The 16,703-nt window shown below is 36.9% G+C and overlaps 1 protein-coding gene across 1 annotated transcript in view; it reads right to left on the reverse strand.

The window, feature by feature from the left end:
* Positions 1–16,703, reverse strand: part of Cacna2d3 (calcium voltage-gated channel auxiliary subunit alpha2delta 3) — a 927,251-nt gene that overhangs the window by 464,479 nt on the left and 446,069 nt on the right. Inside the window, exon 9 of the mRNA XM_042679948.1 lies at positions 13,536–13,610. Coding sequence (XP_042535882.1) covers positions 13,536–13,610 — 75 coding nt within the window. The remainder of the gene's footprint in view (positions 1–13,535; positions 13,611–16,703) is intronic.

Consider the following 16,703-nt stretch of genomic DNA (forward strand, 5'->3'; position numbering starts at 1 on the left):
AAGGGCAAGATGATGACAACAGAAACTAGGGAGAAGGTAGCTGGAACCAATCTAAGGGGACAGATTGGAGGTTACTGAGGAGGAAGAATCAGTGGTACGTGGAGACTGACAGGAGATCCAGTATGGCTTGCAAGTCTATGTTTCAGGCACCTAGATAAATGGAGGTACATTCCTGGGATGAAGAGAGATGTTTGACAGAGAGAGATGTCTTTGGATAGTTCTTCTAACACCTCATTCCCATGCAGTGGTTTTTCCTCTATAGTGAACATCCACATTGGTTAAAACAGCACACTAAGAAAGAACAAACCAGCTTTGGATAAGAATGCAAGGGTATTCTTTAGACCTTAGTCCAATAGGGAATGACTGGATAAACTGAGTAAGTGAAAAGTGAATACGTATGATAAAACATGTCTGAGAGCAGAATTGCTAATGGGCTAGCAGGAGCTGGTCAGTTTGGTCAGTGCTACTTCTGCAAAACTTCAGACTCCAAGTCTGAGGCACAGGAAAGAACTTTGGGAAAAGGAAAACTTATAGGTTGGACAGATGCCAAGGGAGAGTTTAGGCCAGCAGATGTCACATGGAAAATCAAGGCAGTATAGTCCATGGGAACATGTTGACAAGAGAACCTTTGTGAAGGTAAGTCTCCGTAATGACTCCTAAGTAGGACCTGAGAATAGCAAGGACACACCTACCATATCCCAGCCAGGTAACAATAAGTACTTGTCTTTTTGCTTGACTAGACTTATCCTCAGGCTGAGTAGTTGAACCAAAAAGGATCAGCTCCATAAGCTTCCACAGTTATACACACACACACACACACACACACACACACACATACACACACACACACACACACACACGAACTTTTAGATATCTGTCCATGTACATACATAGAGTATTCCAAAATAAAGAACTCAATGGATAATCACAGGGGTGAAGGAAGTTACGAAACAACTTTTGCATTATTCTTACTATACTTCTATAAAGATGCTTTATCACTCAAACACCCACATAATATCATCACATGAACACCCAGGTAAGTCTAGATTCTACAAGTCTACTCTACAAGGTGAGACTTTAAGAGAATAAAATAGTGTTGAATCATGACAGAAAGATAACTCTTCCTGCTCAGAAAGTGTGGGCAACAGAAGGGTAATATTTGACATCTTGAAATAGGTGTTATTGATGTGGTTCCAGTACCTACTGATTGTGCTTATGTGTGCGAGTCATTTCAGCATCTCCGTACATCTATTCATCTATCTAATCCGCTGACAAACACATGAAGATCCCAGGACTCCCGAAGTAGAAGTTGGGAGTAATCATGGTAGAACTATTGAAACTTAAATGAGAAATGTTTACTAAATAGCAAAATGCTTTTTTATATAACTATTTCTCATATCTAATTATTTTTATAACATATACCCATGTTTTTTTTGTCTTCCCATTAAATACAGATGAACAGAGAAATAAGAAGTCAAGTAATTGGCAAGATAGAAATTTAGTCCAAGGTAGATACCCAGCCCAACACTTCATTTCCCAAAAGAGTTAAAATGAAAAGAGTGAGGAAATGTCACCCAATCTTGTAATGATTTCAATACAAATTTTCATAGGGACCACGCAGAAAGATTTTAACTTGAGACTAATGTAAATTCTTTTTTTGGGGGGTGGGGGGGTGGTTTCTGAGTGGTTAATTGGATGTAGGAGTCTCACAGGGACTTTTCTGCCTGGGCTGGTTTCAAACCACCACCATCCTCAGATCTCAGACTCCTGAGTAGTTAGGATTACAGGCATGAGCCATTGACGCCCAGCTGTAAGTTCTTTATTTAGTAACTTAGTAATGATAGCAGAGAATATATGGTACTTAAAGCCTAAAATCCATACTACCTGACCCTTAATAAATAATTTTGCCAACATCTGGTCTATACTGCTATAAGGAATTTGTATTTGTTACATGGTTCTGAAGTAGAGATTAGTAGAAGTTTTACACCATATTGATTATTTTTTTTGGTCATGATACGTGGACTTGAAGACTTGAATCCAGGCCTTGTGTTTGCTATGCAAGCACTCTACCTTTTGAGATATGCTCCCAGCTCATATTGATGGTTTTAATTTAATATATCCTTTGGCAATACTGAGTAGCCATTTTAAAGCAAGTAAATTTTATCAAATGAATATAGATAATCATTTAATACAAAGAAGACAATAATTAGGCAGACTTTTGGGTGCACATCTCTCACAGAAACAGTTCCCAGATCATCACTTTGATAACCTTCACAGTTCCTGGACTTGAACTAAGAGGCCTGACTCCTGCTTAGTTTGCTTTCTCCTGGCCATGCCATCAGACCAACTTTTCTCTGGTTAATAGAGTCTCTAATTAACTGCCTTTTCTATCTGGGCTGGCTCAAAACTGCACTACTCCAGATCTCAGTTTCCTGAATAGCAAGGATCACAGAATTGAGCCTTCTGAGTTCAGCAACTTAGGTAACTTTAACTGCAAGAAAGTATTTTGAACACTATATTATTTCATTTATAAAGAGTACCAGCACTTTAAATTATTTAAGTGAATATGGTGATATGGACTGAAAATGCAGCTTGAATTATGGATTTTAATGAGAAAAAACTAACTTGTTCGCAAAAGGAAAAAGCTTTCTATAATTGGCAGAAAGAACAACTTCATAGCAATAGGAAAATAGGTTTATTGTTTTTTCTGTGTAGATGCCAGTACTAGAGCTTGAACTCAGGGCCTGGGCACTGTTCATAAACTTTTCACTTAAGGCTGGTGCTCTGCCACTTGAGCCACAGCTAAACTTCTGGCTTGTTGATGGTTAATCGGACATAAGAGTCTTACAAACTTTCCTGTCTAGGATGGCTTCAAACTGAAATCCTCAGATCTCAACATTCTAGGTACCTAAGATTACAAGGTCACCTATATGTGGGTCACCAGCATCTGTCTGGGTTAGAATGTGAAGAACTATAAATGTACTCATTATCTTGCCCATGTAATTGTAACTCCTCTATACTGTATCTTCACAATAAAAAAATAAAAAGAAATAATTTAAGATATTTTTATGAATTTTTAAAATAGAAAACTAATTATTACATTTTTTTCTAATAGAAAAAGTGTTTGGGGTTTAGTGGAAAGACTTTCTAACAATGTGGAAATATGTCAAGTGTATTTCTTGAATATCTCCCTTCCCTGTCTTTCTTCCCTCTCACCTCCTTTGTTTCCATTCTCTCCTTTCCCCTTCCATTTCCTTTTCTTTTATCTTACAGCTAGCAAAATAGAAACCATGAAGAATACTATTTTGCAATTTAATGTTGTTAAACTTCATATACATCATCATCACGGCTATATATACAGGTACGCATAAATATATGACTATTTTATCCTTGCTTTAGGCTGTGCTATGTTGATTTATATTGGATTTAGAATTTATTTACATTTATATTGTTCCTAATTTTTCTCTATGTAAGTTATCTTCAATAAACTCATGACTCAAGATGTTTTAAAATCAATGCAACTCTCACTACCTTTTGCTACATTTGAGTTGAATGCAAGTGACTTAGGCTTTATAAATTCTGCCTCCTTTGGTGTTGGCAGGGAATATTTATCCATTTGCAGAAGGCTTACTTTCTCTAACAGTTCACAGTATGTTCTTCATCTTCAAATTGTTGACAAAATTTGTAGTATATGTCCCTAAGGCCACTGGAAGCAGGAAGATTTAGTATCTAGGCTGCCTTCTTTGACCAAACTCAGGCTGCAACAGTCATGAAGAAAACAAGCAAGTAAGTCTGATGTGCACGTTTGCTTTAGCATATTCTTCTCATCCCAGAGGAAAAGATCAAAACTTCCAAAAAAGATGAGAGTTGTGTGAATCCTTAAGATTGGTTGATTTTGCAACAAACAGTTCACAAATGAATCCTAAACAGAGCCATGAAATTCAGTGGATTTCAGGACATGTTCATTATAAAACCAGAGAAAAACCATATCACTCTGTTTCCTCCCTCCTGCTCCCTCTCTTTCCCACAGAGACCACAGGAGGTTCATTTTAAGGTCTGAGGAGTGGTTCAGAAGGTCTGAAGTAGATTATAATGAGGGTTTATTCCTTTGAATTCTATATTTGAACTCCAGGCTCACCCAATTTGTCATGGTTTCTTTATCCTTAAGTAAAAACCAGTCAGCTATTTGGTATATGAAACAGCAAAACAAAATGTTCTCCAGACAGTAAACAATACCTTTAAAATACAAAAACAAAAACTTAACAGAACCTCTGGTCTGCTTGTCTAGAGATAATGTGCTCTAGGCGATTTCTAGCGAAATTATGGGGGAACCTGTCACTGGACCTACAAGTTTACCAAGGCCAACACCCCTTCCCCCAACACACACACACACACACACACACACACACGCACACACGCACACACACACACGCACGCACGCACGCACGCACGCACGCACACACACACACACACACACTTGAAACGCACTGAGCTCTCTCATGCTCTGCTCTCGTGCTTTAAAGAATTTTATCAAATGTTGTTTTAAATGATCTAGTTCTGATTTTTCAGAAATTAGAAGTCAGAGTCAGCTATCTGTCAGTAAAAGTGTACACAGATGTCCACTTCCTATAAGTCTTCATTAACTGAAACTTACAGGACAGTGGCCACCAGGAAGGAGTCATCAGATGGAAAGTGTGGGTAGAAAGGATCTCAGATATTCATCCATCACTAGAATTTGTAAGCTACGAGTGAATGTTTGCATTAAAGAGTGAAGTATCCTGGAGGAGTTGGCTCAAAGGATGGAAGGCTAATGCCAGTGATCACACTGCCAGTCCTTCCAAGTTTTTACTGATGCTCATACATACTTCATGGCACAAAGAATGTAGAAAGGTAGCCGGGAAGTCAGAAATGTACAAGAGAGGACTGTCAAGCAAGAAGCAAGATGATTTTATCCACAGTCTCATTCAGATTGTCCTACTTATATTTCAGTGAAATTAGTTTTATTGTCATTGTTTTCTAGATATCCTAGTGAGATAGATTTTATTTTTCAAACAGAATCCTCTCCCAGGTGGCTTGTTCACTTATCCATTAATTTACACTCTAGGGACCTCACAGACACTGGAATGGGTTAATCTTTTCTTTCTGGGAAACCAGGTAAGTCTGCCTATTGTAGGCCATTCTCTCTGATGAAGCTATGGACAGCTGGACTGGGCTGCTTATAGGCTACCCTGTCATGTGATGGAACTCCTTAGCTATCGGAACTACTTGGAGTCATTCAAGACTTAGAGAATACATAGCTGAGGAAAGGGCCAACTCCTGACACCAGGTTTGAGACCTTGAGTAAACCTATACTAGCTGATTTTTGTATTGACCTAATCTCTGACATATTCATTGAGTGCTGCATGGATTCAGCCTGTCACAGAAATAATGATAAAAATGGAAATTGGTTCAAATTAACCAACAGAGCTTACTTTTATGTCTAGAATATCCTTGGACACTACTGAATAATGAATAGTTTGTCTTCTGAGATTTCCTCCAAATAAGAAGCTGTTTGCCATTGGAAAACTATGTTATTGCTATAATTAAATCAACCCAACACACTTTATACAACTCTTCACCGTGACTTGATATGAATTCCTAATATAGTGCAAATTATTTCCAATCATGCTTTTTGAGATAGTTATAGGTCTACATGCAGTTGGAAGAAGTAATAAATAACAAGGCCTATAGTCTTTACCTGGTACATTCTAATGACCTCAGATGTGTCAAATAATAGCACTGTATCACAGCCTGTACTGGCATTGATGTAGTCAAGAGCATTCTATCAGCACAAGGAGCCCACATGTTGCCTGTGACAGCCCCATCGGCCTCTCAAATCCCTCCTCCAACTCAATCACTAATCTGTTCTCTACTGTTGTAACTTTTTTCATTTTGAGAAATCTATATGAATGGAACATACAAACTATAATTTGGGGGGGATTCTTTGTTCACTCTTCTAGCTCTCCAAAGTATTGTATTCTTTTCATTTTATTCTAGCCAGTCAATCAGATAGGGTATAGTGATATTTCATAGTGTGTGTGTGTGTGTGTGTGTGTGTGTGTGTTTTGAAAGTCCTGGGGCTTGAACTCAGGGCCTGGGCACTGATCTTGAGCTTCTTTTGCTCAAGGCTAGAACTCTAACACTTGAGTCACAGCAGCACTTCCGGCTTTTTCTATTTATGTGGTACTGAGGAATCAAACCCAGCGCTTTGTGCATACTAGGCAAGCACTCTATCACTAAGCCGCATTCCTATCCCTTCACTGTCATTTTAATATGCATTTTCTCTACCTAGTTGAGCATCTTGTCATGTACTAATTTTTCCATCTGTATATCATTTTCACGGCCTTTACCCATTTTCTAATTGAGTTGTTTATTTACCTGAGTCTTGAAAATTTTTTCTATATATTTTTTTTACTTGATACATAGTTTGTAAATATCTTACCACAGTCTGAGTCTTGTCTTCCCATCATTTATCATCATCTTTGACATAGCAAGAATTTTGCTTTGTTTTAATTTTTTAATGTTCCCAATTTTTTTCTTTTTAAAAAAATTTTTATTGTGAAAATACCATACAGAGGGGTTACAATTACATGGGCAAGATAATGAGTACATTTCTTATCAAGCATTGTTGCCCCAAATTTTCTTTTCTTAGTGATTTTGGTATCAGTCCTATTTTTCTAGGCATAGATTCTAAAGACATTTTACTTCAGAGTATCATGCTACACATTTTTCATCTAAGTCTTTGATCTGTTTGAGTTGAATTTTGTTTAAGTTGTAAAGCCTATTAGGTTGAAGTTAATTTTTTATTTTGTTTCTGTTTTTCATGTTGCAAAGCATTACCTCTCCTTAGTTGAATTGCTTTTGTATCTCTGTCAAAAAATCAGTTGGACTTGACTGTGTGAGTGTTCTATCTCTGTTCTCTATTTTATTCTACTGATTTACAGTTCAACACCAGTGTCATACTCCCTTGACTACTGTTACTACACTGGATAGCACTAAGTAGTCTAATTATTTTTACTTTATTCTTCTTTTGTAATTTTTTATTATTGTAGAGCCTGAGTCTTTCTATGTAAATTATAGAACAGTAGTGTTGTCTATTCTATAGACGTTTCTATAGAAACTTCCAGGATTTTGACCTCATTAATCCTCAGGTGACCTTGAACTGACATCTTTACAATGCTGTCTTCCAATCCATGAACATAATAATTCTTTCCATTTATTTAGATCTTCTTGATTAAAAAAAATAGCAATGTGCAATTTTCAACACACAGAGCCTATACTGTTTATTTAGAGCAGTTGTAAATGGTATTCTGTTTTTAATTTTGGGTTATGTTTGTTACTAGTACAAGTTGACTTTCCCAAATTCAGAAATCAGAACCCTGAAGTGCTACATAATTAGAACCCTTCTGGAAGTCTGATTTTGGACATTTAAGATTTCAGGCCTTTAGCTTAAAGATGATTAACCAATAAGTTATACAAATATTCTAAAATCCAAAAACCTCCAAGACCTGAAATACTTCTGGACCCAAGCATTTCTTATAAGTGATACTCAACTTACATATAGAAGTATGAGTATATTTTATGTTGATCTTGTATATGATGTCTTCCTGTGCTAATTTATCAGTTCTAGGGATAGAGGATTTGTAATTTTCAGTCAGGTTGATGTTAGTTATAGGTTATAATAGACAGTTCTCATAAATTGAAGAATTATTATCTATATGTAGTTTGCTGAAGTTTTTTTTAAAATCATGAATACATGTTACTAAAGAAGTACCAGTTTTAGCCAGGTACTGGTGGCTCACGCCAATAATCCTAACTACCCAGGAGGCTGAGATCTGAGGATAACAATGCAAAGCCAGCCCAGGCAGGAAAGTCCATGAGACTATTATCTCCAATAAATCACTAGAAAACCAGAAGTGGTGCTGTGGCTCAAGTGGTAGAGCATTCGCCTTGAGCTGAAGAGCACAGGGACAGTGCCCAAGCCCAGAGTTCAAGCCCCATGACTCAAAAAAAAAAAAAAAAAAAGATTTACCAACTTGATTCTTTTTTTTTTTTTTTGAGAAGCCAACTTTTGGTATCACTTATTTTTCTCTGGTTTTCTGCCTGAATTTAACTGATTTCTGGTTTTGTTTCCTTTATTTTCTAATTTCTTGGGAGTAGAAACAGATTATTAATTTGGGAAACTTTATTTGAGGAGCAACTAAAGTTTGAACTTGTTCTGCCAAGTAAATACTCAACCACTTGAGTCATGCCCCTAGAATTTTTGCTTTATATTTAAAATAGGGTCTTGTGTTTATGTCTGGTCCAGTCTGAACTTTGACCCTCCTATTTGTATTTCCCATGAAGGTGGGATGGCAGGAAAATTCCACAATGCCCAGCTTTTATTGGTTGAGGTGGAGGCTTACCACTTTTTGCACAAGCTGATCTGAAGACTCAATTTCCCAGATATCTGCCTCTGGAGTATCTAGAATTCCAGGCAGGAGCCACCTCCTCTAACTATAAAGCCTTGTTCTTTTAATGTAAACATTTAATACTATATCTTCCTCAATGCTACTATAGTTTTGTCCAAAGTATTTTGATGTGTTGTTTTATTGTTCTCATTGAGTTGTGCACCTCATTAACTTCCTTTTATTTTTTTTTTATTTTTTATTGTAAAGATAATATACAGAGGGTTACAGTTACATGAGTAAGGTAATGAGTACATTTCCTATTGAGCATTGTTACCCCCTCCATTGTTTTCCCCCTACCATCCCTTCCCTCCCTACCTTCCCCGAGATAAACTTCCTTTTAAAATTCCACTTTAACACATGGGTTATTTAGTGTATTTCTTCAATTTGTATGTATTTAGAGGTTTTAATGCAGTTTCTGCTATTGATTAATAAGTTCATTCTTTTACCATCAGAAAAGATACCCAGTGTGATTTCAGATCTTTAAAATTCTTGAGGTTTTATGCTATAATCTAGCATATGCTATGTTGGTTAAATTTCCATGGGTGCTTGAAAAGAATGTGCGTTCTGCTGCTGTTGGAAAGTCTTCTAAACATGTGAGTTACATCTTATGGGTTGGAAGTGTTGTTCAGTTCTTCCATATACTAGATTATACTAGATTTTTAATCTAGTAGTCTACCAATTTCTGACTACGGAATTCATGTCATCAACTCTGATTGTTTATGGCTCTCTACCCTCAATTCTAAGTTATTCATGTGTTATGAAGCTACATATTTTAATCTAAACATGTTTCGGTTTGTTGTATTCTGTGAGTACATCGATCTTATTTATCATTAACCTTGGTCCTTTGCTGATTTTTTTGCTCTAAAAATATTTTAATATTAATATACTTACTCTCCTTTAAAAAATCAATGTTTATATGGTATTTCTTCATGTTTTTACCTTCAAACACACCTATGTTGTTTTGGTTTCAGATGTGTTTACTTGTCTTTTCTTTTAGTCAAGCAATCTGTGTCTTTTAGTTGGGTTAGATCATTCACATTTAAGACAATTAATAATATATCACAGCTTAAGTTTGTCCATTTTCCCTGTTAATCCTGTTTTCTTAAGTCCTATATTTCTTTTTTACCTTCCTATGTTATCCTTTAAATATACCTCTTTACATTATTTTTATAGTATTTATTCTAGGTTATTAGAATATAAAAATATGTCATTTGTCATAGTACTATAGTGGCATTTACTACTACATGTAGAAACCTTAGTTCCATTTTGGTCCCTTTATAGCTTTTAAAATACAACTTTCTTGGGCTGGGAATGTGACTCAGTGGTAGAGTGCTTTTCCAGCATGTATGAAGCCCCAGATTTGATTTCTCACTACCACATAAACAGAAAAAAATCATGAAGTGGCTCAAGTGGTAGAACACTATCCTTGACCCAAAGAAGCTCAGAGACAGTGCCCAGACCCTGATTTCAAGGCCCATGACAGCAAAACAAAAAACAAAAACACAAAAAAAACTTGTCTTTATTTCCTCAACAAAGATGAGGCATCATATCAAATGACATTACAATTTTTGCTTTAGATGTCAAATATGAGTTAAGAATCTGAGAATGAGGATATACTATTATATTTACCCTTCCAAAGAAGTTCCAAGTCTTCATCTTGTTTTCCTTTCTATTAAGTATTTACTATAAACATTGCTTAAGGGTAGGTTTTTAGTCAACTAACATAGTTTTCCTTTAATTGAAAATGCCTTTAATTTTCCTTCATTCCTGAAGAATATTTCACTGGATACAGAATCCTGGGCTGATAATTCCTTTTTCTTAGTACTTGAAAAATGCTTTTGCATCCTTTTGGCCTTCATGATTTCTTATGAGAAATCTGCCACTCAAACTGCTGTTTCATATAAGCAATATGTCTTTTCTTTATGGCAGCTTTTACAACAGTTTATACTATATTTATAATGTAGCTCCGAATGAATTTACTTGGATTTATCCTACTTGGAGTTTGTTCAACCTCTTGAATATGTATGTGTATGCCTTCACCAATTTGGGAGTTATGTCAATATATCTTTAAATACTTAGTCCCATTCCTTCTCTCCTCTCATGGAACTTCCATATCATGAATGCTAGCTCTTCTGTTATTGGCTCACATGACTGTTCATCCTGTCACAGTTCATTGTCCCTCTGTTGTTTAGATTAGGTAATTTCCATTGATCTCTCCTAAAGTCTATTGACTGTCATCTTCACGCTACTACTGAGCTGATCCAGTGAGCTTGTCATTTTGGTCACCATACTTTTCAGTTCTATAATTTCATGTTGCCCTTATTTTATTATTTATGTTTTGTATTTTAAGACAATTCCTATTTTTTTGTTGAAGCAATTTTACAATCCCAACAATGGAATCTTGTCAGTATAGGCTATTTAGTTGTCTTTTTGCATTTTTATATTGTATTCTGGGCATTACTAATTTTATGTTATGGGAATCTTGTACTATTTAATGTTTTTTCTTAGCAGTCATTTCTACTTAAGTATAGCACAAAAACAAAGTAGGTTTAAGTGGGACAATGTATCCCATTTCTTCTTACTTTTTTGGTGTGTGTGCCAGTCCTAGGACTTGAACTAAGGGTCTGGGTGCTGCCATGAGCTTTTAAACTCAAAGCTAGTGCTCTACCACTTGAGCCACAGCTCCACTTGTGGCTCTTTGGATCTTGTATATACATTTTTCTTGTTTTGGGAGGGGAAGGGAAATAACAAAATGCTGAAACAAGGATACAGGTTGATCCATTGTAACACTATGTTGAAAATGAACTTTATAACTTTGTGGGGGGGAGGGAGGAGTTAGGGAGGTGGGGAGGAAAAGGATGGTAGGGGAAAAACAAATGAGGGAGGTAACAATTCTCTATAGGAAATGTACTCATTACCTTACTCATGTAACTGTAACCCCTCTGTACAATAAAAAATATTTTTTTTAATTGTGAAAATACTGTATACAATTACATGGGCAAGATAATGAGTACATTTCTTATCAAGCATTGTTGCCTCCTCCTTTGTTTCCCCTTCCCTTCCCTTCCCATGTCCACCCCACTTCCACCCCTCTTCCCCCTGCCAAAGTTGTAAAGTTCGTTTTTCGACATAAAGACCTGTACATCTCATTGTTGCAATGGATCCACCTATATCCCTATTTAAACGATTTGTTTTTTTCCCTTCCCCTCCACAAATTATACCAACATTAAATACATTGAAAGCAGGGGTTATACCGTGGGGGAGGGACATACAAAGCAACAAAGAAATCATCTTATAAATATGTTAGAAACAATCGCATGAAAGAAAAAACATTTGAATACTTATTGTAAGGTCCGCTCCTGGATGGCTAGCAGCAAAGTCTCCACCCAGTACCTGCGTTACCTAAGCAACTGGGACACCTGGAAGAGGTCACATCTGCATCTGCTGAGGTCACATCTGAATTTGATGTGGCCACACCTTTCTCTCCCCATACCCTAGATAAGGCCTAGCCCAGGCCCAGACGCCCTCTCTCTGCTCTTTTCTAGCTCTTTCTCAGCTCTTTCCTTCTCTTCTCTTTCCCAGCTCCCTTCTCTTTCCTAGCTCTCTCTTTCCCAGACGCTCTCTTTTCTAGCTCTTTTCTCCCTTTTCTAGCTCTTTTCTCTCTCTTTCCCAGCTCTCCCAGCTCTCTTTCCCAGGCCTTTCCCCACTGCGTGGAGGACAAAGATGGCCTGGTGCCAGCCGGAACGATGAATAAACCTACCCCTTACCTGAATACCACGTGTGTGCTGCTGTTCTTACTCGGCTACCTTTTTTTAAAAACCTAACACTTATCTTGGAAAATAACCACAAATGAACACTTCTAAAATACATTTGTTCTTTGAGTTACTATTTCTTGTTTCTTCCTCCTAAAAATGAAACTTGTCATAGTGTTTAACTCATCCTTCAATTGAAGCTCAGATATTCACTCTTACACAGGATGCAGCTGGAATGAATTTCTCCCAATATTCTTTTTTCCCTCTGTCAGAGTAACACAAATCAAGAGCTTCTTCAACCTGCCACTACCGTAGTCCAATACTAATCCTCATTTGGCCAGGGATTCCCAGGAGCACATACCCAATGCCCCAAAGAAGTGCAATTAAGTTATTTCCCTTAGCACATACAGGGTCTCATGGTGAGTCTGTTCTCCAGAGAAAGAAAAGTTCTATGTGACAGGTCTGGTCAAACAACATGGTAATGTCATCCCATGAGGTGGGCAAGGGTTACAGCCATAGGTATACCATCTGTCTAAACTATTCATTGGCTACAAATGTGGAATAGTAGAGTCATAGTAGCTAATTTTTTATATTTAGTGTTGCCCAAAGAGAAGCAGGACATATCTTCATAGAAGTCTACTTTAAGAATTTTCTTACAAATCAATTTTCATCGTTGCATGGTACTTCTGACATGTTGACACTATAATAAAATAAGGATGTCCCTTAAAAAAACTAAAATAACAACAACAAAAAAGAATTTCCTTAGAAAGCTTGGAGAAACTGCAGTCCCAGTTCTTATGACTCTCCTTTAGCAGATCTTTCTTTTATTTCACATTATTTAATATACAGGCAGTTCTTGGAATATTGATGACAAAATAAGCAGACCAACCCTCTCTTTCTGTATCTTACCTTCTGATAGAGACAACTTATTCCAAAAGATAGCCCAGGGATAATTTAATCAGTTATAACAAGTGCAATAAAAGAAACTGAGAAATCTGATATTCTTTGAAGTCTCAGCTAGAATTATATTTCTTCAATGGTACACATAGGAATGCTCAAGGAAAGAAGGAATAAATCAATGCAGTTAATTCAGAACTATCAAGAATTTTTTTTAAAAAAAGTAATTACTGTGGTATCATGATTTTATCTGTGCTTCCATACCCTAGAGCTACAAAGGACACAAGGAATGTATAGCACATTTGATGAGATTTAATGAATTGAAGTATATCTATTATAATACAGTCTTGAGGGAGATAGGGTTGCCATGTCCATGATAGTGTCACCCAGCTCATACCTCCTTGTTTGTCCGGTCAGCTTGCACCAATGTCCCATTCAGGCAAGGCTCCACATAGTGAAGTTCTTCATTATACTGCAATGGAAAAACATAAATGAGAAAACATTTAAGCAAAGACACAAAAGGTACTTGATAGCAATTGAAGGTACACAAATACATAAAATATCAGTATAATTACAGGTTTAATTTAGTCACATGACATTTACCCATGGATTCCCCCTCAGACAATTGTAATTAAGTACCAAATTTGATTTGTACAGACAATTGTAATTAAGTACCAAAGTATCTTATTTGAGGAGGAAACTTCTAGTGCACATGCACTAGAGGATGGCAGGTCTCAAGATGCACACTACTAGCTGACCACCTTTCATTGGTAGCTATTCAGAAAACAGCCTTGCCATTTTCCTGAGCATAGCTGACAGCCCATGGAGTAGGTAGCATCTGATGTGTATTCCAGTTGTGACTAAATACAGTTCCAAATCTTTTTGGGACATATTGTATGGGCCACACATAAGAGGGGACAAAATTGAGAAATGGAGAGGTCTTGGTATTTTCCCATCAGTCTGAAATGATATGGGGGTGTGGTTATGCACCGTTCATGAACAGGGAATGGATGCCACCTACCTTGCCTTGCCCAATGCCTGTCTTATCATCACTTTTGATTCCTGACTACCCAGAATATGAATCTATCTTTTTTCAAAGCTCACAACCAGGAAGAAATGTTTGAGAGTTCATATCTTCATTGCTCTCTTTTTTTTATTTCTCTCATCAAGCTTGATTCTCTATACTGTACGTCTGTCTTTCCAAAACACAAGGTTGTTCTTCTCACTTCTTGCATACACCATTCACAGCTTCTTAGTCCTATGTTGAGCCATCTCAGGGCTTGCTAGGAGTTCAGCCCCCAGCACTGGTGACTACTCCAGTACCTCTACTCATTTGTTTTCCCCAAAATGTGTTCTGTCCAAACCTAATTTCCCTCCAATTTCTGACATGTCCCATCTTTTCTTCAGACCTTCCCCAATTGGCCATCTGCCTAGAGCCCTGGTTCTGAGCTCTCCACTCTGCCTCCTGACCAATGCTCAAGGTCACCCCATTCCTACCTCCACTACAAAGAAGCTTTTGGTGCAAGGCAGCCACTGGGTTAGGATGCTCTCCTGTAAACTAAAATTTAAATTCTACTTTACTATTGCCTAGATTACCAGTCACAAGGGAAAACCCTGTTTTTATCATCTACAACTGGTTCCCTGTGGATTCCACAGTGAATGATCCTAGATCATTTTCCAATGAAACCATCACAATTGGCCAAAAGAGCCTAGAATGCTGGTGTAAAGAAACCAGAAGTTATCTCTTACATTCACTTTTGGATGAAAACTGGATAAGGAGTTTTTCTCTAAGATTATTGTCAGCAAGGACTGAAGAAGGGTTAAGAACAGGGGAGTAACAAAAATAAAAACTGAGTTTGGGACAATCACCCCACAAAACAAACCTGAAGATGCTATAATAGTGATGGAGGTGCATATGAAATCATGCATACAGTGCTTCCAAAGTGAGTAGGATACAGATGGCATCACTGTTACTAATCAGTTTTTGCTGAATATTTACTATATCTAGGTACAATCTAAACTTTATTTGCGTGCGAGTTCAGCCGCATATGATAGGTCCTTCTAATCACTTATCCTTTATACTGAAACAGCGATGATCAAGTTGTTCAAGGAGTAAGTAAGAGGTGAAATCCAGGCTCATATACAGGCAATCTGAGATGACATCTACTCACCAAAATCTCTAATATCTCCTCTCCAACAACTGAGCTTTCCTATTTCTTCATTTGGCTTTTCCCTCTTCTTTAATCTTTCTAGTCATACAGAACCATATGAAATTTTTTTATTGAATTCTTAGAGATTAAATATCTTCTGATGAATCAAAAAGGAAAAGTATTACATATGCTATTCCAAAGTTAACCAACAAGAAATGGGAGTATGTCGAAATAATAAGGGTCATATATGACAGACCAACAGCCACCATCATACTACACAGTGAAAAACTGAAGCTATTTCCTCTAAAATCAAGAACAAGGCAAGAATATCCTCTCTCTCCACTCCTTTTCAATATAATTCTGGAACTCATAGCCAGAGCAATTAGGTAAGAGAAAAACACAAAATAAATACAGATAAGGGAAGAAGTTAAACTGTCCTTATTTGCAGATGGCATGATTTTATATCTAAAGGATGAGAGTGACTCCATCCCTAAGCTCCTAGAGCTGCTCAACAACTGTGGCACAGTAGCAGGATAGTGGCTCAGTGGTAGAACGCTTGCCTTGCATGTATGAGGCCCTGAGTTCGATTCCTCAGCACCACATAAGAAAAAAGAAAAAATCCGGAAATGGCACTGTGGCTCAAGCAGTAGAGCGCTAGCCTTGAGCTAAAGAGCTGAGGGATAGCGCCCAGGCCCAGAGTTCAGGCCCCATGACTGGACCCAAAAAAATTTTTAAAAAAACCCACAAAAATCAGTAGCCCCTCTGTATACCAGTAATGTACAAGCAGGGAGTGAAATCAAGAAAACAATTCCTTTTGCAATAACTTCAAAAAATTAAGAATAATTTTTTTAATTTTTATTTTTTTATTGTGAAAAAATTAAGAATAAACTTAACCAAGAAAGCAAAAGACTTCTGTAGTGAAAATTAAAACTCTGAAGAAAGAAATTGAAGACAACATCAGGAAATGGAAAAAAACTCCCATGTATATGAATAGATAAAGTTGGTATTGTGAAAATAGCCATAATACCAAAGTTGATCTACAAATTTTGCACAATCCCCATCAAAATTCTAGTAACATTCTTTGCTAAGATAGACAAAACAATCTCAAAATTCATATGTAACAATAAAAGACTTCAACTAGCAAAAGAAAATTTAGGCCAACCCCACTCCACTCCCTGCCCCAAATAAACTAAAACAATGCTGGTGGTATCACAATCCCAGAATTCAAGCTCTACTACAGAGTATAATAATAACAACAACTTGGTACTGGTATAAAAACAGACCAAAGATAAATGGAACAGACTAGAAGACCCAGAAATAAAACCATATACTTATAGTTATCTGATATTTGGCAAGGGAGCCAAAAATATACAGTAAAAACAGCATCTTCAATAATTGGTTTGGGAAAAGTGGGC

This window comes from Dipodomys spectabilis, unplaced genomic scaffold, assembly GCF_019054845.1.
Source record: "Dipodomys spectabilis isolate Male_0828 unplaced genomic scaffold, ASM1905484v1 ptg000054l, whole genome shotgun sequence".
Lineage (NCBI taxonomy): Eukaryota > Metazoa > Chordata > Mammalia > Rodentia > Heteromyidae > Dipodomys > Dipodomys spectabilis.